The sequence below is a fragment of the Hemiscyllium ocellatum genome, chromosome 4 (assembly GCF_020745735.1).
Source record: "Hemiscyllium ocellatum isolate sHemOce1 chromosome 4, sHemOce1.pat.X.cur, whole genome shotgun sequence".
In the NCBI taxonomy this organism is placed as follows: domain Eukaryota; kingdom Metazoa; phylum Chordata; class Chondrichthyes; order Orectolobiformes; family Hemiscylliidae; genus Hemiscyllium; species Hemiscyllium ocellatum.
Window position 1 is genome coordinate 55,890,667 of NC_083404.1, and position 22,820 is coordinate 55,913,486.

A 22,820-nucleotide genomic window follows, 5' to 3' on the forward strand; every position below is an offset into this window, starting at 1 on the left:
TAATCAGACACAACACAGTTCCATAATATATGGTTTTAGCAGTATGAGGTAATACATGAGGCAAATTCACTAACATATCTTTACCCCACCTCATTGGAGGAATACTTGAAGATGAACCTCACTCCTTGAAAAGCAGCTGGCCCACATTTCCACAGACCTGAGACTGGCAAAGGCCAGTCATTCATCTTAGAGTCATTCAGAATGGAAACAGACCCTTTGGTCCAACTCATTCACGTCAACCAGGCACCCCAATCTGTCAGTTTCATTTGCCAGCATTTGCCTGTATCCTTCAAAATCCTTCCTATTTATATGGTCATCAGATGCCCTTTAAATATTGTAATTTGTATTCACCTCCACCACTTCCTCTGACAGATCATTCCATACATGCACCATCCTCTTCGTGAAAAAGCTATTCCTCAGGACCTTTATAAATCTTTTCCCCTCTCACTTTAAACCTATGCCCTTTAGCTTTGAACTCCCTGACCCTGGGCTTCCATTTTCCAAAATCTTTCCCCTGCATTAACAGTTGTTAAATATCTGACTTGATATAGTTTGTGAAGAGTTTGTTGAACACCACTGAGGTTATGAAGGTACAAAAATAAATCAAATGACTGTACAAATATACCTAAGTACATCTTTTATTATTGTCTTGCTTTAATCGGGTAGAATGTAATGTACTATACCAGAATATTTCCCTAACAACAGGAGCATATTGATATAAGCCTAGGTCAGTGGTTTGGGGGAAGAGGCAAAGAGTCATAAAGATGTACAGCATGGAAACAGACCCTTTGGTCCAACTTGTCCATACTGACTAGATATCCTAAATTAATCTAGCACCATTTGCAAACACTTGACTCAAGAAAGTAGGAGTATACTTAAGAAGCAAATCAGGAGGGTAAAACGGGGACATGAGATAGCTTTAGCAAATAGAATTAAGGAGAATCCAAAGGGTTTTTACAAATATATTAAGGACAAAAGGGTAACTAGGGAGAGAATAGGGCCCCTCAAAGATCAGCAAGGTGGCCTCTGTGTGGAGCCACAGAAAATGAGGGGGATACAAAATGAATATTTTGCATCAGTATTTACTGTGGAAAAGGGTATGGGAGATATAGACTGTCGAGAAATAGATGGTGACATCTTGCAAAATGTCCAGATTACAGAGGAGGAAGTGCTGGATGCCTTGAAACGGTTAAAGGTAGATAAATCCCCAGGGCCTGATCAAGTGTACCCAAGAACTCTGTGGAAAGTGAGAGAAGTGATTGCTGGACATCTTGCTGAGATATTTGTATCATCGATAGTCACAGGTGAGGTGCCAGAAGACTGGAGGTTGGCAAACGTGGTGCCACTGTTTAAGAAGGGTGATAAGGACAAGCCAGGGAACTACAGACTGGTGAGCCTCGGTAGTGGGCAAGTTGTTGAAGGAAATCCTGAGGGACAGGATGTACATGTATTTGGAAAGGCAAGGACTGATTCGGGATAGTCAACACGGCTTTGTGCGTGGGAAATCATGTCTCACAAACTTGATTGAGTTTTTTGAAGAAGTAACAAAGAAGATTGATGAGGGCAGAGTGGTAGATGTGATCTATATGGACTTCAGTAAGGCATTCGACAAGGTTCCCCAGGAGAGACTGATTAGCAAGGGTGGATCTCATAGAATGCAGGGAGAATGAGCCATGTGGATACAGAACTGGCTCAAAGGTAGAAGACAGAAGGTGGTGGTAGAGGGTTGTTTTTCAGACTGGAGGCCTGTGACCAGTGGAGTGCCACAAGGATCGGTGCTGGGCCCTCTACTTTTTGTCATTTACATAATTGATTTGGATGCGAACATAAGAGGTACAGTTAGTAAGTTTGCAGATGGCACCAAAATTGGAGGTGTAGTGGACAACGAAGAGTGTTACCTCAGATTACAACAGGATCTGGACCAGATGGGCCAATGGGCTGAGAAGTGGCAGATGGAGTTTAATTCAGATAAATGAGGTGCTGCATTTCGGGAAAGCAAACCTTAGCAGGACTTATACACTTAATGGTAAGGTCCTAGGGAGTGTTGCTGAACAAAGAGACCTTGGAGTGCAGGTTCATAACTCAAAGTGGAGTTGCAGGTAGATAGGATAGTGAAGAAGGCTAGGAGAAAGTGAGGACTGCAGATGCTGGGGATCAGAGCTTAAACATGTGTTGCTGGAAAAGTGCAGCAGGTCAGGCAGCAAAGGAGAAGGGGAATCGATGTTTCGGGCATAAGCCTGAAGAAGGGCTTATGCCCGAAACGTCAATTCTCCTTCTCCTTTAGTGAAGGCGGTGTTTGGTATGCTTTCCTTTATTGGTCAGAGTATTGAGGTCATTTTGCGGCTGTAGAGAACATTGGTTAGGCCACTGTTGGAATATTGCATGCAATTCTAGTCTCCTTCCTATCGGAAAGATGTTGTGAAACTTGAAAGGATTCAGAAAAGATTTACAAGAATATTGCCAGGGTTGGAGGATCTGAGCTGCAGGGAGAGGCTAAACAGGCTGGGGCTGTTTTCCCTGGAGCGTCGGAGGCTGAGGGGTGACGTTATGGAGGTTTGCAAAATTATGAGAGGCATGGATAGGATAAATAGAAAAGTCTTTTCCCTGGGGTCAGGGAGTCCAGAACTAGAGGGCATAGGTTTAGGGTGAGAGGGGAAAGATATGAGAGAGACCTAAGGGGCAACTTTTTCACACAGAGGGTGGTACGTGTATGGAATGAGCTGCTAGAGGATGTGGTGGAGGCTGGTAACAATTGCTACATTTAAGAGGCATTTGGAAGGGTATATGAATAGGAAGGGTTTGGAGGGAGATGGGCCAGGTGCTGGCAGGTGGGACTAGATTGGGGTGGGATATCTGGTCGGCATGGACGGATTGACCGAAGGGTCTGTTTCCATGTTGTACCTCTCTATGACTCTATTCATATATCTGTCTGGATGCCTTTGAAATGTTGTAATTCTACCAGCCTCCAACACTTCCTCTGGCATCTCATTCCATACATGCGCCACACTCTGCGTGAAAAACTTTCCCCTTAGGTCCCTTTTAAATCCTTCCCCCCTCACCCTAAATCTATGCCCTCTAGTTCTGGATTCCCCCACCTGAGGAAAAGACTATCCATGCCCCTCATGATTTTATAAGCCTCTATTATTTTACACCACCTCCTCCAACCTAACCCAACTTCCAATGTTTCCCCAAAATATAGATCATTATTTTGTAGGCTTCAATTTCTGCCTCTCCATTTCTCAAAGTCAACCTTATATTTAGAAGTGTTTCAAGATTCAAAGGATTAACTTACTGGATGGAAGTGCTGTGATTCTGAAATGCAAGGTTCATCCTCCTCCTCTTTTCTGACTCTCCATAATAAATATTACCTCTATGCCTGAGCTCTGCCATTCAATGAGTTCATGGCTGATCTGATAATGCTCCACCCCACTTGCCTGCCTTTCTCTAAGGTACTTGGTTCTGTACTGATTAAAAATCTTTCTCAGATTTGAATATGCTTAATGATAGAGTCCCTACAGCTCTCTGTGATAAAGAATTCGACACATTCACTACCCCAGAGAGAAGAAATTCTCCATATCAGTTTCTTAAATGGGTGATGCCTTATTTTGCAATTAAGACCCCTGATTCGAGTTTCTCCCACAAGGGGTATCAATCTTTCCATATCTACCCTGTTGAGACCTTTAAGAATCGTGTATGTTTCAATAAGATTGTCTCTCGTTATTTTAAAACTCCAATGACTACAGGTCAATCCTACTCAACCTCTCCTCATAAGAAAATTCTTCCTTGACTGGGATCAACCAAATGGAACTCCTTTGGACTGCCACAAATGCCAGTATATTTTTACTTGGTTAGGAGAACCAAAAGTGTTCTGAGTATTCTAAGTATGGTTTAACTACTGTCTGGATGCAAGCTTCTGTGTGTTATGCATGAGGGCTCCCAAATTCATCTTTGCTGCAGCTTTCACCAGTCTTTCTCCATTTAAATAATATTCAACTCCTCTAATTCTCCTGTCAAAGTGCATCATCTCACATGATATGCCATCACCAGTTTCATGCCCACTCATTTAATCTATTTATATCCCTCTGCAGACTCATTGCATGATCTTTATTACTTGCATCCCACCAAATTTTGTGTGATCCACAAATTCGGCTACAAGATATTCACTTTCCTCATCAAAGTCTAATGTTTATTCTAACACCCTTCTAAACCCAAGTGGAAATAAACCCAGTCTATTCAATCTTTTCTCATAAGAGACAATCTAATTATTCCAGGTGTTAATCTAGTAATCATGTACTCACCTAATTTCTGTTTTAGGCTTGCTGCAGTGCTCCAGTGAAGCTTAATGCAAGCTAGAGAAAGAGCAACTGATTTTCCACTTAGACACTGTACAGCTTTCAGGACTCAACATTGAATTCAATAACCTTTGAACATGAACATCGTCTTCCATTTTAATTACTATCCCCAACCCCAATATCTCATTTACATGGGATTTCTCTCAGTGAAGCCGGATTATTTTTGACTATTCATAACCTTTAGCAACTATTTTACAGCATTATCCATTCTATACTACCATTAGCATGCCTCATTTCTCTCGCTCTGGAACGTTTTGTTCACTCTTCCTCCTCATTCACCACAATATAAAACACATTATTTTTCAGCCTTCTCTGTTTCTGACAAGTCATATGTTAACTTTGTTTCTCTTCCCTTTGCTGTTGCCAGACCTACTGAGTTGATCCAGCACTTTGTTTTTAATTCAGATTTCACGCATCCACAGTACGTAGTTGCGCAAACATTTTAGGAAACATCCTCTGTACTGCCTCCTGTGCACTTACATCCATATTGTGTGTTGCATGTTTTTGTGTATGGCATGTGTGTGTTTATTTGTCTGTTGCAACTTGACAACTTTGCAACTTCACAGCTTTAATAAATTAATGGATTGTAAGAATCAGCAATAAATCTTTCTAGAGTGAATGGTTTCTTGAGATGAATGGGACAAAGAGAAGCTGTATTAAAAGAATTAAAAGCAACATGTGAATTAACCATTTAGGGGAAGACTGAATGTAAACAAGCTGCTTCCTGAAAGACAGGAGATAATAACTCCTGATAACTTGCTGCCTCATGACAAATGGGCAATTAAGACTGCCTGCAGAAGTATTGCCCTGAAGTAAAGGGGTTAATTGCAAGAAAAGCTGTGTCGCTAATGCAGAATGTAAAAAGGAACAGGGGAGCTACTTCTGATAAGAAAACAAGCTACAGACTTGAGGTCTCCAGAAGTATAATCAATTTGGGGCATGAAAGAATCTAAAGGATATCAGCACCACAAACTTGAAAGAGAAAACTGGATAAGAATCCAAGCCCAGAACTTTGAAGAACAACTCTGCATAAGGATTGAACCCTGGACACTTCTGGAGTCAGAGTTGGTGGGATCATGGCAGAGTTTCACCTTAATCAGGAACTAGCCTGGTTGAGAGGCTTAACCTGCTTACTTCAGGAATCTTACTTTGTTTGCTACATGTAATAAATTTTAAATCATTGTTTTAGTAATTGATTGTCTATAAGATTTTTGAATAAATAGCTGAATTAAAGGTAACTTTGGTTGATTTACCCACAACAACGTAAATTCAAGATGTGTATGTGTCTGTTTGTATATACAGGAAATAGGAGCAGGAGGAGATCATTCAGTGTTTCAAGTTTGCCCCACTATTTAATCTAATCATGGCAGATCTGCCAAGGCCTCAGCTCCTCCTTTGTATCAGCTCATCACGGTATTCAACTTCCTGATATTTTAAAAATCTATTTACCTCTCATTAAATACTTTGTGATCCGGTTTCTACAACACTCTGGGGTAGAGAATTCTGGACGTTCCTATGCCTCCAAGAGAAGAAATTCTTTTGCATCTCAGTTTCAAGTAACCGTTCCTTTAATTTACAAATATGTCCTCAATTTCAATTCCCCACAGACTCTTTATGTTTTAATGAGATCACCTCTCAACATTCTAAACTCTAACGAATATAGCGTAAGCTAATTTTATGCATTTACAGGATAAGAGTGTCACTGCCTAGCATTTATTGTCCAACCCTAATTGCCCAGAGTTATCCACATTACTGTGAGTCTACAGTTACATGTAGGCTAGACCAGGTAAGGGTTTGAGACAAAAAAACTGCAGATGCCGAATCCAAAGTAGACAGGCAGGAAGCTGGAAGAACACAGCAAACCAGGCGGTTTTAGGAGACGGAGAAGTCAACACTTCGGGTGTAACCCTTCTTCAAGACTGGGGGGGGGGGGCGGAGGGAGGAGGAACTGCAGCTAATGGGGTTGGCGGGGGGGGCACAGTGGTGAAGTGGGGGGTAGGTGAAGACAGGCAGAGGATTTAACAGTTGGTCAATGGAGGAATGAATCCAATAGGTGGCTAGGAGGAGTGGAAGGGAAGGGGAGGAGTTGGAAAGGGAATTGGGGGATAGGAAGGGTCGTTACTTGAAATTGGAGACAGCAGTTTCCTTCCCTAAAGAACATTAGATTTCAGATTTTAAATGAAAATCTGAAACTTCAAATGCCTTGGTGGGATTTGAACTCTGGTCCACAGAACGCTACCTGGATCTCTGAATTAATAGTTCAATAATAATTATCACCTCTTTCATGATAAATCAGCCCCTTCATCCTACAAATTATCATAGGGATTCACTGTGTCTTATCTCCAATGCCAGTATATGATTTCTTGAATATGGCAACTAATATTGTTTATCATTTTTCAACACCAACGTAATTCCCTTTTTTAAAAAACAACTCTAACTCCTTAGCAATAAGGCTCAAAATGCCATTTCCTTTCTTAACTATTTGTTGCACCCGTATGCTAACTTGTGCTTCACGTGCAAGAACATGCAGATCCTTCTGTGATGCACCTTTTTGGACTCTATTTAAAAAATACTGTTTTTAATTATGCCTACCAAAGTACCTACACTTTGTGCATTAAACTCCATTTGCCAAGTTTTGTTCACTCACTCAACATATTTATATCCCCTTGCAGATTCCTTATGTCCTCCCACCTATGTTTGTACCATCAGACAATTTGGAGACTTGTCCAATAGTTGCATTCTCCAAAGGATTTGACTTAGTTCAGCTACTGTCTCTTTACCATTGAACCAAGTGTTGGAAAATGGAATTATAATAGTTAGGTGGTTTGACTGGCATAGACTTGATTGGAATAAAGGCCTTTTTCTGTGCTTTGGACCTCTATGGCTCCATTGTGATGGGCCAACTTCTTGGCAGTTTTGATTTGAAAATGTCTTCTAATCTTGAGGGTAGGGCAGGGAGGTCACCACAGCTGGAATGGGAAATAGCATCTTCTTTGATGGTAAATTCAATTTTTCTTGCCTTGTCACATACCAACTATATTAGCCCTCACTATGCCATCCACTAATGGCTCCAGGGATCAACTAAGATCAGCACTACTGTTTCATTTGTGTCAGTGAACTAAAATCTAGTACATTTCATGCCCTTATTTCCACCCATTTGGACCTTAACCTTCTCTCTCAACTAAAAACATAGCGGCATGGTGGCTCAGTGGTTAGCACTGGGTTCTAGGTTCAATTCCACCCTCAGGTGACTGCAGTGTACAGTCTGCACATTCTCCCGGTGTCTGTATGAGTTTCCTCCAAGTGGTCCGGTTTCTCTCTCACCCCAAAGATTGCAGGTTAGGTGGATTGGCCAACCTAAATTACCCATTGTGTCCAGGGATAGGGTAGGAGTGTGGATCCAGGTGGAATGCTCTTCAGAGGATCAGTGTGGACCTAATGGGCTGAATGGCCTGCTTCCACACTGCAGGGATTCTATGAATCTAAAAACAGTTGGAGATCTGCTACCTCACCATTAGTTTATCAATCTGAAACAATTCCTGACCAATGCCTCAAAGCAACAGTTAGTAAATTAGATATTGGAGTATATTTGTCAGATAATTCATTTATAAATAAAGCATATAGTTTTGTCCTTGTACAAGACTACTGTTAAACCTCAGTTAGAATATGGTATCTAATTTTGGTTGTCACACATTGTGGGTAATATTGGTGCTTTGGAAAGGATTCTAGGGAGGATCACAAGATTAATACCCAGTTTAAAACATCATACTTTAGAGAAACAGTGATGTTGAAAGTGTTTTGATCAACTGGTGAAAGGATTGGTTAGCACAGTTCATTGGATGTCTTGGTGTCACCAACAATGCAGGTTCATTTCCAATCCTAACTGAAGTCATCAGGAAGACCATGTCTTCTCAACCTCACTCTTTGAGACATGGTACTCTTCATGTTAATCTTGACACCAGTCATCTCTCTCTAATGTTCCTGTAGTACGATGATTTTCACTTTGAAAAGACTATACTATGTTTCTGTAAGCTAACTGTTTCTATTAAATAGATTACAGAATACGGGATCACACATACATTATACAATGTTAGAGTGATGTTAGATGAGCATTTTCCAAGTAGGTCTGAGGAGCAACCCGATAGGTTATGCAGTTAAAAACTGATTCACTAAATTCCTTCAAATGAGTGTAAATACCACTAGGTGAACATTATCTTGGACTAGACGTGGACAGGGTGGGAACTTCAGACTACATTCAGAAGCAAGAAAAGTTGGAAATGGAAAACAAAAGTTTTTAAACCTGTTTAGAAGACAAAGAAGATAAAGGCCAAAGATTTGGCAACAGTGGGATTTTGGTACATCCAGCAAATCCTCTCTATCTATAAAATCACAAATTCGCCTATCTGCACCAAAAAACAGTTACAAGAATCAACATCAGTGGACTAAAATCACACAAGTGCAATTTTTAATGAGTCACACGCTTGCAAATTTCATCATTCACAGGGATTCTCAGGAAACGAATGGTTCAATCGAGAATTGTTGAGAATGTTTCAGATGAGTTATACGCACAATTTGACACAGGGGAGTATGTTTTTAGCTATTACTGAGGTATGACTGAAAGGAGAGCAGCTCAATATTTCATTACAGGATTTCAGAGAAAGATTGAAAAAGTGCGATGATTGCAATATTGACTAATGAAGCACCTACACCTGTCGTCAGGAGAGACAAAACGGTAAAAGGATCTTCAAATGAGCCCAAATGAATTAAACCAGAGGATAAAATCACAGACTGGAAGTGTAATTCTTTTTCCTACTTTCATGGATATGAGCATCACTGTTAAGGCCAGTATTTGTTTCCCATCCCTACATGTCTTCAAGAAAAGGGCAGAGAGTTGTCAACAGTGAATGAATGGCAATATAGTTCCAAATGAGGTTGGTGTGTAGCTTGGAAAGGAACATGCATTTGCTTTCCTTGTATTTGTTGCCCATGTTCTTTAGCTGTTAGAGTATCTAAGGTTTGAATGATACTTTCAAAGGGAGCCTGACATGTCACCACAGTACATCTTATAAATGGTAAGTGTTGAAGTAGTGTGGCAGTAGTAGAGGTAGTGAGTGTTTTAAGGACTGATGGAGTGCTGATTAAGTTTTCTGCTTTGCCTTGAGCAATGCTAAGCTTCTTGGGTGTTGTTGAGAGCTACATATTGCAATCAACTAGGGAGTATTCTATTACAAGCCTTAGTTGCGCCTATAAATGGTGGAGAGGCTTTGAGGAATCAGGAAAAGTTGTTTGTTGTAGAATTCTCAGCCTTTGACCCATTCTTGCAGTCACAGCATTAATATAGTCAATTTAGTTGAGCTCATCAGTGGTAACCTCAGGGTGCTGCCAGTTAAACAATGCTAATATCACTGAAGTAAAGGGAATTTGTTAAGACCCTCTTGTGGACATGGTTTTTGTGTGTTACAAACAATAGCATAGACCCCCAAACTATCAGGGGCAGACTGAAGAGCAAATATGTATGCAAACCCTTCAGAGCTGAAAAATATGAGAGCAACTACCATAACATTAACTGGCATAAAATTAGTCTGAAAGGCACAGAGGGAGCCAAATTCTTAATTTACATTTAGGAGAATTAGCCAGCACTGAGTAAGCGCATGTGAGTGATTTGTGGTTTTGTTTTCGGGAATGAAGCCGGGGAATGGCCATTGGTGGGGAGCAAATACAGTCACAGATGTACAGCACAGAAACAGGTCCTTTAGTCCAACTCATTGATACCAACAGGATTTTCCTAAACTAGTCTCGTTTGCCAGAATGTGGCCCATATCCCTCTAACTAAACCCTTCTTATTCATGTACCATCCAGGTGTCTTTAAATGTTGTAATTATACTAACCTGCAACACTTCATTCGATAGTTGCACCATCTGCTGTGTGAAAAAATGGTCCCTTAGGTCCCTTTTAAATCTTTCCCTTCTCACCTTAAACCTATGCCCTCTAGTTTTGGACTCCCCTACCAGGGAAATACTTTGATTATTCACCCTATCCATGCCCCTTATGATTTTATAAACTAATATAAAGTCACCCCTTCACCTCTGAGGCTCTAGGGAAAATAGCCCCAGCCTATTCAGCTTCTCCCTATAGCTCAAAACTTCCACTAATCTATTATAGTTCAGTTACATTTGAAGTGGTTATGTAAAAGGAAATCCAGAATAAAAAGTAAGTTAGGGCAAAGCTAATTTTACTAATCTGAAGTTTGTGATTTTGTTAAAATGGACTGTAGGCAGCTATTTGAAGTAAATCAGCATCAGTTAATACTAATCAGAAAATGTCGAGTGTGTTCAAAGCAAATTTGTTCTCGAAGAAAAAGGGTAAAATGAGAAAAAGGGAAGTTTATGACAAACATCAAAGGCTCGTTGCTGCAAAAAACATGGAACACATAACAAGTGTTAGCATGAGATTAAACAGCAAGGTAATGATAAAAATATTGGCAAGTAAACTTAAGGAATCTCAAAGAATTTCTTCTAAATATATTAAAAGCAAGAGTGAACTAAAGGAACAGTATGGCTCAGTAAGAACCATGACAGTGATCTCAATATAGAAGTGGGGGATATCGGTATGGTTCTTAATAGGTACATGAAAACACATGAATTAGGAGTAGACCGTTTAGCTCCAAGCCTGCTCCATCATTTGATAAGATTATGGCTCATATGATTTTGGCCTCATCTTCACAGTTCTAATATAAATACATGATACAAAATCTTTTAGGACTGGCTTTTAAAAATTGTTTTAATTGCACAAAATGCCAATGAAAAGTTCCAAAAATGAACATTCTAAAGCAATTACTCATAAGACTTACCCACCACTCCTGGTCCTCCTCACCAGTTACGACAATCACTTCTCCCTCAATAAAGGTAAGTTCATCGTCATTGTCAGCTTGGCAGTCATATATGGTTTTTACCCTCCGGATTTTATTCTTTGCCTTTGAAGAAAAATTGTAATCATCAAGACAGATAAACAAAGCATTTGTCACAGTCAGAAAATGCAGCATTATGTTTAAGCATGAAAACAGAAAACCTTTGGCACAGGACAAGATAAATATTATAAAGATTTTACAAATTTTAAAACACCATTTTTATTGTCATAAATTATCTAACATTTTCATTTGGTGTTATACCAACTTCCTATTTTCAAATGCTGAATACAAAATTCATATAACTACAATACAGTAACTTGTGTCGGTAAACAGATTACTTGTCAGTGCATTTATATGATCTATAAAACATCAATTATTTTTATTCAGACATAAAATAAACAGTAGAAATCATTTATGGGCACTTGGTAGCTACAAGCATGAGATCCGGTTTGCCAAATGCCACTTACAGTTAAATTGGCTGTACTTATTAGTTGGATGGTCTCTCAAAACGTTGGAAAGGTAGATGTTGTGTTTGGATGACATGTTGGCTCAGTGGTTAGTACTGCTGTCACACAGTCCAATCCAGCCTTGTGAGACTATCTTGTGGAGTTTGCACATTCTCTTTTGTCTGCGTGGGTTTCCTCTGGGTGTTCCAGTTTCCTCCCATCGTCCAAAGATGTGGAGGTTAGGTAGACTGCCTATGCTAAATTGCCCATAGTGTGCAAGTATGTGAATTAGCCATGCTAAATGCAGGGCTGCAGCAACTTCTTTTTTTAGGTGGTGGGGGGAGATGGGGTGTCTGGGTGGGATGCTCTTTGGAGAGTAAATTATACTGAATGCCCTCTTACACTCTGTAGGGATTCTATGAAATACATTCCGAGAGTATAGATAGTTTGAATTGGGTGGTAGGGATTTTAACAGTTCATCATTAAACTGCTGATGAATTGCACAAAACTGTCATGGCTATCTTGAAATTCTACGCAAGTACCTGATCTCAATGTTACTTGCTGTTTAACAAGTAGCTTCAAACAGCAGCAGTGCTGTACTCACAATGATAGAAAGCTGTCTATAAGGCACTGTGTGGTTTTCATGCTATGACCATATGAAGATCTATACAAACTATTGACAACAAAATATATACTGTAATAATTATTTAGCTTTTAGGGCTGAATATATTGAATGGCAATGCTATTTAAGCTCTGAATTTAATATGCAAGATCAAAGAGTACTGCTTTGACATAAATTCTTCCCTTCTCCCAAACAGGAATGCTTCAACAATCTGATAGATCATCTGTTTTGAAGAGAAGTCACACTGGACTCCATTTCACTTTCAACAGGTGCTATCAGACCTGCTGGGTTTTTCCAGCAAGTTGTTTTTATTTGGATCAATAGCATCTGCAGTACTTTGCTTTTATTATGTCACTACACAATACTGAAATCATTGAACAATTTCATGGAACAGACACTCCTAAGTCCAGGTTTCATGACAATGGAAACTGCAAATATACCAGGAGTCAAAATCACACACAACACTTTTCTGTATTTTGGGATAGTCCAACAGAAATGCTCTCTGACTAATACTAAGGTTTGTGGAGTTCCAAAGTTACCTATTCTTGCCACTGTGTGGTGCTGTTCTTCCTGTACTGACAAGTTATACCAGTAGTTAAAATTGATTGGTTTAAGCTAACCAAATAACTGAATTTTATTGAAATTGATTGCTATTGAAATTGATTAAGATTTAAAAAAATTGTATGGAAAATATTTTTTTCATTATGTTAATTTATTTCTGAAATGATTTTCCTAAAACCTTCAAGTGTTAGTTTATGTGGGCTGAATAAATTATGGAGTCAGTCATAAAGATGCAAAAGACAGAAACAGACCTTTTGGTCCAACCTGTCCACGTCAACAGGATTTTCCTAAATTAATCTAGTCCCATTTGCCAGAATGTGGCCCATATCCCTCTAAACTCTTCTTATGCATATATCTATCCAGATGCCTTTTAAATGTTGTAATCATACTAGCCTCCAACATTTCCTCTGGCAGCTTATTTGGTATGCGCACCACCCACTGCGTGAAAAAGTTGCCCCTTAGGTTTCTTTTAAATTTTTCCCACACTCGTAAACCTATGCCCTCTAGTTCTGGACTCCCACACTCCAGGGAAAAGTACCTTTTCTATTTACCTTATTCGTGCCCTTCATGATTTTATAAACCTCTTTTGTTTTAATTTATACGATTTTTATCAGAACTTTTGATGATCTTATTCCTAAATTCCTTTTTTAATGCAAATTGAAAATTATTGTTTTGGTTATAATGTTCAGATTAATGCTATCTCGGAAGCAAGGGACACAATGACTGACTAATTTCTCAAATTCATCATTTATTTCCCTTTGCTTTTACACAATGACATGAAGATGTTTCTCATATCTTGACATGAAACTGGTTACAAACCAGCAAATTGTTACAGCTTGGGGATTGCATTTATTTTACAGGCAGCACCACAATACATGTGTTAGAACAAGACTTCAAGCTTCCTGATTGCTGCATCATAAACCATTATGTCACTTGCAGTACTTTAAAAGTGCAGAGAAAACACATCCTCTCTTTTTCAATCCATGAAGGAAGAAAGAGTTATGGGGAAAACAGAGGAAAGTGTAACTGAGGATTACCTGATCAACCATGATCTCAATAAATAATCTCAATACTGGATGGGCTGAATGTCTATTTCTGCTTCTATGTCTTATATTTGGAGAAGAAATTCTCATTGGAAATCAACTCTCTGAAGGTTAAGTGCATTCTCAGTGACATAGAATTTAAATTGTCAATGGTTTTGACTACTGTGTTGCTTGCTTTCTTCTTGACAAACACTTCTACACTGCTTGGTAGTCACTCAATCTTTTCCGTCCTGCAGTCCCTTGTGCCTTCTAAATGTGCTACCCATATAATTCAGCTTCATGGATGCACCACAGTATCTCCAGCTGCCATTATAGCTCTGACACCTAGGGCTCTTTTCAAGGAAACAATATAATGAAGATACAACTGAACAATCAGATGACCTTTTTAAACTATGTGTAACTGGGTAGGAGGGGGAGACAGCTTATAGATTTGCTTTTCATAATCCAGGTATTGCAATTTTTTAACCCATGTTTCACAAATGCTTTTTCTACATGCACATTGTAATTAGTTGCTTTGTTGTCTGTATGCAACAATTCAATACAATTCAAATACAATTCTAACAAATATTGCCAAAGAATCCTTTGGGTAGTTGAAATAGTAAAGTACTCCTCTGATGTTCAGGCTAAAGAAATGATTTGGTAAAAGACAGTGTTAAATATATTTAGTGAACACGTGATGTTGACATTCAATGCATGAAATGCATATTTTTCTATTTCAGCCTGGTATTACTGGCCTTTTATATTGATGAACACAAATATTGTGCCATGGTAATGTCCCTTTCTCTGAGCCACAAAGTTCTTCCAGCCTCAGAGGTGAGTCAAAACATGTTCAAACATGCTAATTTAAATAATGTTTTTTAAAAAAATACAACTGAAATAAACAGAAAACAAGTGCTCAGGATCAATCTTTAGTCAGTGCTGAGGTAACTTCTGTTTGAGTGACAGCAGCATTCCTAAAACGAGCCTCCGCATTGTCAGTTAATAAAGGGTAATGGGCCATATTCCTGCCCTGAGCATTATTTGATATCCTGAATGAAACATTGGCGTGTAAGAGTGAGGTAAGGAGGGGATTGGGCTTGGTATCTGCAGTTGAATAATTTACAAATACTAGTTGGTAAGATTCACATGCGTAAAGGCCGCTTGGAAGAGGTAGTAAACCTAGTAAATAGACAGTGCTTTCAGGACCAAAGGTAAGGAGAGAAAATAGAGAGGTAAAAACTACTACATTATTCATCAAGTGGTCATGGAAATATTCCTGACAAATACAGACAATTCCACTGCAAGTTTTCAAATGGTAATATTTATTGTGTTTTAAAAGGTTCAACATCAAGGACTGTCAACAATCCAGAGAGGTTTCATGAATACCAGGTGGCAGTGACTTAGAAGAATGTTAGATGATAAGGAAAAGAGACTTGTTGTGATCCTCTGGATATTTTAGGACGTTTCCTGGACTTAATACAGCCTGGTCCAGGAAAAGGAGTGTTTCATTTTTAAAGGTTGTCTTGGTCTCCAACCTCTGAACTTTGCCTTTTAGAAGTTTCTCCCGATGAGCTGTGTAAGAAGCCATTCTCACCTTTAGGTTGACACGAGTTTTGTAAATTGTATTTTCTTCTATTCAAGATGAAGGATGAGAAATTCCAAATGGAGCTTCTTCTTAAAACAAGGATATCAGCCTGAATAGGCAATATTAGTTCTGCAAACAGCATGGGTGATTTTGCTGAGTCAACAAGGCCACATTCTATTATTCAAGAAACCCTATACACCTCACCTATTTGAAAAGCACTGATGGTTTAATCATTGTCCCAAAATAGACCTTGTATTTCATATGGAACCATGAAAACATTTAAATACTTTGAACATGGCCAAAAGAGTAGAGGCGAAAGTGACAGTCCTTGAAAAGCAACACTTGGCTGAGTATGGTATAAAGGGACCTTGGAAAAATGAGTCACTTGCAATTTGGTGGTGGTGGTGGAGGAGTGAAAAAGAGGCTCACCATCATGTTCTCAAGGGCAACATATGCTGACCATCCCAGCAGCACAAACTTCCCATGAAAAAACATCAAAAAACCTTCACTGGTTGGAGTTTTAGCTAGCACAAAGGAAAATGACTGTGATTGTAGAAGGCCAATCATCTCATACCTGGAACATCTCTGCAGGTTTTTCTCAGGGAAGTGACCTAGGCCCAACTCTCTTCTGCTACTCCAATGATCTTCCCTCCATCATACATTCAAAACGAGAGATGATTGCACATATTCAATACATTGAGCACTTTTCAGTTACAAGTACAGTCGTATCCACATGTAGCATGATCTAGATAACATTCACTGCCAAGTAACATTTACAACAAACCAATGTTAGGCAATAACTATTTTCAGTATGAAGGAATCTAACTGTCTCTCCTTGACATTACCATTACTGAATATCCCATTATCAGCTTCCAGAATTTACCACTGACCAGAAACTGAATGTCCTTCCTAAATGTCAAATATTCCTGAATATTCAGTTCCCAGTCAAGACCACCATGCAGCCACGTTTTTGTAATTCCAATTATATCAATCATTTATCTTACTTTTTGCTGTTTAGATCGTCTACTTGCGAATACTGTGTGCATTCAGATGGAGTGCCCTTTGTCTTTTCGACATCATTCCGCATTTAAAGTATACTCAATACTCGGCTTTGTATCACCTTATTTTTAGGATTCCTCACAGCTTATTTCCTGTTACCAACTAAATTCACTTTCAAACGGGGTTATCCCTCAGCTTCCACTGAATAAATTGATTAAATTAGACCTGTTTTGACATTTAGGAATGTGATCTGGACTCTTATGTCTATCACTGAGACTGTTTGCAGATTTTAGAATGAATTGCCATATGCCACAATTCAACTTTTTTCTTTATTAGAACTGACCAAAACATTTTTGATGACTAATGAGAGACATAGGAAGTAATACATCAAACCTTAGTGAAACTAAATTACCCAAATTTTAGCAAATGCCAACATTTTCAACATATTGTCATACTGCAAAGGCATCTTTTTTCCTGTTGTTGGGAAAGAATAGTGATGTGCTAATGGTTCCTTTGTGCCAGGGTCAAGGATGTCAGTAAGCAATTGTAAGAAAATCTGATGGGGAAGATGAATAGCAGAAATCATAGCCCACACTTGTACAAATGACCAAGGCACAGAGAGGAAAGATGTCTTGCAGTTAGAATTTAGGCAGCTAGGTAGGAAATTAACAATCGGGACCTCAAAAGAACTAATCATTGAGTTACGGGAATATGTTGCAATTGCCATGTTGAAATATAATATTATAACTTTAACAAAGACCTGGCTCAGAGAAGGGCAGGACTAAAATTTCAGAAATACTGGCCATAATGTTTTCCCTTGGGTGGTGCTAGGGGACTGAAGAATTCGAAACGTTACATTCTTGTTCAAAAATGGGTGTAAAATTAAACCCAGCGATTACAGGTCAGTCAGTTTAAATTTGGTGGTGAGGGAAACTTAAAGTAATTGGAAATACAATTAACATCCGCACGGAGAATTGCAGGTTAATTAAGTAACATTAGCAAGAATTTCTTCCAGGAAAATCATGTTTAAATAATTCGAGTTTTGTTTTGAAGAGGTTACAAATAGGGTTGATGAGGTATACATGTATTTACAAAAGGTATCTGATACAGTGTTGTGAGCAAAACTATAGTTTTTGGATTAAAAGGGACAGTAGCAACATGCACATGAAATTGGCTCAGTAACAGGAAATGAGTAATGGTTAGCAGACGCTTATCAGATTGAAAGAAGATGTATAATGGAGATGTCCAGAGATCAGTATTGGGACCCTTACTTTTCCTGACAGAGATCTTAATGCCTGGTTGTTTGGTGTGCAGAACAGTTTCAAAGTTTGTACATGCCATGAAACTTGAAAGCATTTTGAACAGTGAGGCCAAATTGGTGAAATAAGTGCATAGGTGACCAATAATGCCTATAATTCTTTGTCTGGTGCGTGGACTCTGAGGTCCCTTGAAAGTGACGACTTCTAAAACCATAAATCAATGATGGCATGTTGATGAGCGTGCATGGAATCGCAATTGCTGTGCAGCTTAGAGGGAACACCACAGGTACCAGACAGAGCTTAATATGATGAAATGTGAAATCACAGAATTGTCATGGTGCAGAAGGCAGCTGTTTGGCTCATCATGTCTGCACCAATTCTATTACCTAGTGTCAATCTCCTGCCTTTTCCGCATATCCTTGCACACAATTACTATCCTAAAAACCATCCAATGCTCTTTTGAATACCTCAGTCAAAACTGCCTCCACCACAATTCATTGGATGCTGCCTGAACTGCTGTGCTCTTCCAGCACCACTGATCCAGAATTTATTTCATACCCTAACCACTCAATTTTTTTTCTTTTTCTCTTTTATGAGCATGAACAGCTACCAATCTACTATACTCAGCCTGCCCATGATTTTGAAACCCTCTATCAAATTTCCTCTTGGCCACCTTCTCTTCAAGGGTCCCAAATTCGTTAATCTATTCTCATAACAAAAGTGATACATATCAGTATGAGGAATATGGAGAGATAATATAAAATTAAAAGCATAACTCTAAAAGGGGTGCAGAAGCAGAGAGACTTTGATGCAGATATGCATAAACAATTAAAAGTGGCAGGACAGGTTGAGAAAGCAGTTAAAGTATAAAGCAAACTCGGCTTTATAAATAAATGCACAGAGAGCAAGAGTGAGGTTATGCTGAACTTGTATAAAACACTAGTTTGGTCTCAGCTGGAGCACTGCACTTTTGGAAGGACGTAAAGGCACTGAACAGTATGCAGAAAAGACTCAAAAGAATGATTTTAAGGATGAGTTATGAAGATAGAAGAAATGGTGACTGTTTTCCTTGTAGAAAAGAAGATTGCAAGAAGATTTGATAGGGGTACTCAAAATCTTGAGGGATCACAGTGTAGTTAGGGAGAAACTATTCACATTGGTAGAATAATTGAGAACAAGAGGACACAGATTTAAATAAATAGTAAAAACTGCATAAGTATCATAAGAAAAGCATTATAACAAAATTATCAATGATTACTCGATGTAGTGATATTGGACTAAGCCCAACTCTCTGCAACTGGATCTTCAGTTTCCTGACCCACAGGCCACAATCAGTGAAGATTGGAGACAATATTTCATCCTCACCAACATTCAACACTGGAGCCCCCCAGAGGTGCGTACTCAGCCCCCTACTGTACTCACTGTATACCCACGACTGCATCGCCAAATATCAGACTAATGCCATTTACAAGTTCGCTGATGACACCACCATAGTTGGTCAAATCTCAGATGGTGATAAAACAGACTATAGACAGGATAGTGGAAGACCTAGAAAAATGGTGCACTGAGAACAATCTAGATCTCAATGCCAGCAAAACCAAGGAACTCATTATTGACTTTCGGCGGGATGTTACTCCTGCCCCCTGCACAGCACAGAGGTGGAACAAGTGGAGGGTGTCAAGTTCCTAGGAGTGGTCATCCACAACAAGTTTTCGTGGACGCTTCATGTGGACACACTAGTTACAAAGGACCAACAACATCTCTTCTTTCTCAGGCAGCTGAGAAATTTTGACATGACAGCAAATACCCTTGCCAACATTTATAGGAAGGCCAACCTCCCATCTATAGAATCCATCTACCAGGCCTGCTGTCAAGGAAAGGCCACCAGCATTCTCAAAGATCTACCTCACCCTGGCAATGCTTTTCTACAACCTCTACCATCAGAGAGGAGGTACAGAAGCCTGAACACACATCAGCGGTTTTGAAATGGTTTCTACCCTACTGTTGTTAGAATACTGAATGGACTCACAAACTGTTAACATTTGCCTGTACCTGTGTTTTTGTTTTGCCACTGTTGATCTATTTTTTACTTATCTATGCTATTTAACTATGTGATCTGCCTGTATTGCTCAGAAGACAAAGCTTTTCACTGTGCCTTGATACACAATTAAATTCAATTCAATTTAATGCAACAAGTGGTTATGGTTTGCAGTGCACTGGCTTAGAATATGATGAAATCAAAGGGAATTAGACTTTAATCTGAAAAGGATGTACAGGGTTAAGGTGAGAAGGCAAGAAAATAGCATGAGGTGGATTGCTTATTTGGAGGGCAGTGGAAAAAACATTGGGTTAAATTGCTTTCTTCTGTAATTTTATAATTCTGAGATTCTAGAACATCAAGATTGAATCTGCCTCTATCACTCCCAGACAATGCATTCCAGAATCTGAGCTAAACTAGAAAATAAAGGTCCTGCTCAAGGCACTTTTGTTTTCTTTTGGCCAAACAGATTAAATATGCCTTCTCCAATTCTCCAACATTTCCTACTTGCTACTTTGTGTAGAATAGTTGTGATTTTGAACACTGCTATCAAATCTCCTCATAATCTTTTCTTCTCTAAGGAATTCAACTACGACCTCTACAATTAATCCAAGTAATTCCATTATGCCAATGAAGAAGAACCTAATTCTCATAGATCTTTCTTACACCTTTTCTAAAGACTTCCTATCCTTCCTAATTTGCGGTGGTTAGAATCAGACACATCATTACAACCAGTGCCGAACTGCTGTTTTATAAATGTTCATTATAACCTACTTGCCTTTGTTGTATGAAGGGCTTATGCTCGAAACGTCGAATTCTCTATTCCTGAGATGCTGCCTGGCCTGCTGTGCTTTGACCAGCAACACATTTGCAGCTACTTGCCTTTGTCCCCTTGCCTTGGAGGCCCACTTTCTCAACCTGTCCTGTTGATCTTCAACGATTTGGATATGGAGTTTGCTGATTGGACTCTCTTGAATGTATTTGTTACTGTTACTTTTGTGGTGACTGAAAGTGGGATTTGAGATTCGTATCCTCATTTCCCTGAAAACTGGTTGAACGGTGGGGTTTAGGGTCTGCCTTTGCTGCCCCTTTCCCCTGGAAATTGCTGTTTCTTGTATATAGCAGTTCATGCTAACTATTTGCTTGTAATTTGTATTGGTTAATAAAATAAAAAAAAAGCAACAAATATATTCAGGATATTATTGGCCTCTCCAATGTTTTTTCCCTTCCAGGTGGTGGAATATCAGTAAAGTTTTCTGCACTCGATGTTTCTTCACTGTGTATTGCATCCTACACACACATGACATGGGTGCTGGGGAGAAATAAGCATTACTGCACTTTGGCAGTAGTGTTGCGGATTAAAAAAAAATTTAACCAGGACACGAGAATCTCCTCAGTTCAGACACTGATTTGGAGTTGGCTGGCCACAGCCAGTTTGTTACTGTGGGTTCTTTTGTTTTTGAGGACTGGCTGGGGTGAAGTCATTGTGATTTGCTGTTTGTTTGAATTGGCTCCTGAACTGACCGCCAGTGCCACTGAAGAAACAAAGAAATATAATCAGGAGATGAGAATCTCCTCAGTTCAGGCGATTGACCCTGAGCTGGCTGGCTATAGCCAGTGTACTTGCACAAGTACATAAAGAGTGACTTGATGACAGAATACCAGCTCTGTGCAGTTATTTCAGCATAATTACACATTAAATTGAACTTGAAATAAATATACTTACTGTATTTATCTTCCGTGGTAGGGGTACAGGGGTTTCGGGTAAACTGGGAGATGTACCATTTGCATCTTCAGATGGCTGTTTCTGCAGTATGTCCCTTGTCTGTGGCTTTGGAGAAATCTCCTGAACCTGTGGCTTTTGGGACATCTCCACAGGCTGGGACTTTTGGATGACTTCTCCGATATGGGGTTTTTGAGGGATTTCTCCTGGCTGTGGTTTTGGTGGCAGATCTTTGGGTTTTTGAGGCAGGTCCCCCGGATGCGGCTTCTGGGGTAAGTCCCCTGGATGTGGCTTCTGAGGCAGGTCCCCTGAATGCGGCTTCTGGGGCAGGTCCCCTGGATGCGGCTTCTGGGGCAGGTCCCCTGGATGCGGCTTCTGGGGCAGGTCCCCTGGATGCGGCTTCTGGGGCAGGTCCCCTGGATGCGGCTTCTGGGGCAGGTCCCCTGGATGCGGCTTCTGGGGCGGGTCCCCCGGATGCGGCTTCTGGGGCGGGTCCCCCGGATGCGGCTTCTGGGGCAGGTCCCCTGGATGCGGCTTCTGGGAGGGATCTTCCACATGTGATTTCTGGGTCAGGTCTCCCGGATGTGGCTTCTGAAAAGTGTCTGGATTTGATTTATCTACTGAACTGTGATGGATACTATCGATTTTTCTCAAGGACACTGGAAGTTGGAAAAGTACAAAGATTAGTGTTTTTCAGTTGAAGTACTCATTTGGATTATAAAACTAAACATCACTATAAAATATCTTTCACCCTTTAACAGGGTGAAAGTTTGTGAAAATCATTTCACAAATAGATGAAACATGACTAGACAAACAATATGAACCTTACTTTGAATGAAAATCAGTTCTAATCAAAATATAAAGCTTATTTTACTGTGTCTTACACCATTCCTCCCTTTCCCTCAAGTTCCTCTAATTTTCCTTCAAATGACTAATGTGGGTCTAACTACACTATAACCCTACACTATATGCTTTAGAAAATCAACATTTATTTTTTTAGAGTTTTTGTTCATTTCTTAAGATGGTCTATTACTGAGAGATACTCAATTTGGTCTCCTAGCAGAAAACTTGGAAATAAAATGTCACAATTTTTGTTGTAAGTAGGATTTGAATGTCAACTTAAAGCATTTTAAAGCTTATTCCTACAATTAGTGAAGGACTTTAGGATTCTCTCATTTCAAAGGTCTCTCATATCGTCTTTCCAATATCCATCCGTGCATGCACTCCCAAAAACATCAGCTAATTTCCAGTTGTTTTTATTTTTCAATGTTCTCTTATGTAAATGTGTTGCTTCATGCTGGCAACA

General features: G+C 39.5%; 1 protein-coding gene across 5 annotated transcripts in view; it reads right to left on the bottom strand.

Annotated features, from left to right (window-relative positions):
- The window catches only part of LOC132813685 (arf-GAP with SH3 domain, ANK repeat and PH domain-containing protein 1-like), a 341,801-nt gene that overhangs the window by 3,773 nt on the left and 315,208 nt on the right, over positions 1–22,820 (bottom strand). For all 5 annotated transcript variants that reach the window (XM_060823243.1, XM_060823230.1, XM_060823238.1 and 2 more), the window contains 2 exons: positions 21,518–22,173; positions 11,203–11,325 (listed from right to left, as the gene is read on the bottom strand). In XM_060823243.1, coding sequence (XP_060679226.1) covers positions 11,203–11,325; positions 21,518–22,173 — 779 coding nt within the window. The remainder of the gene's footprint in view (positions 1–11,202; positions 11,326–21,517; positions 22,174–22,820) is intronic.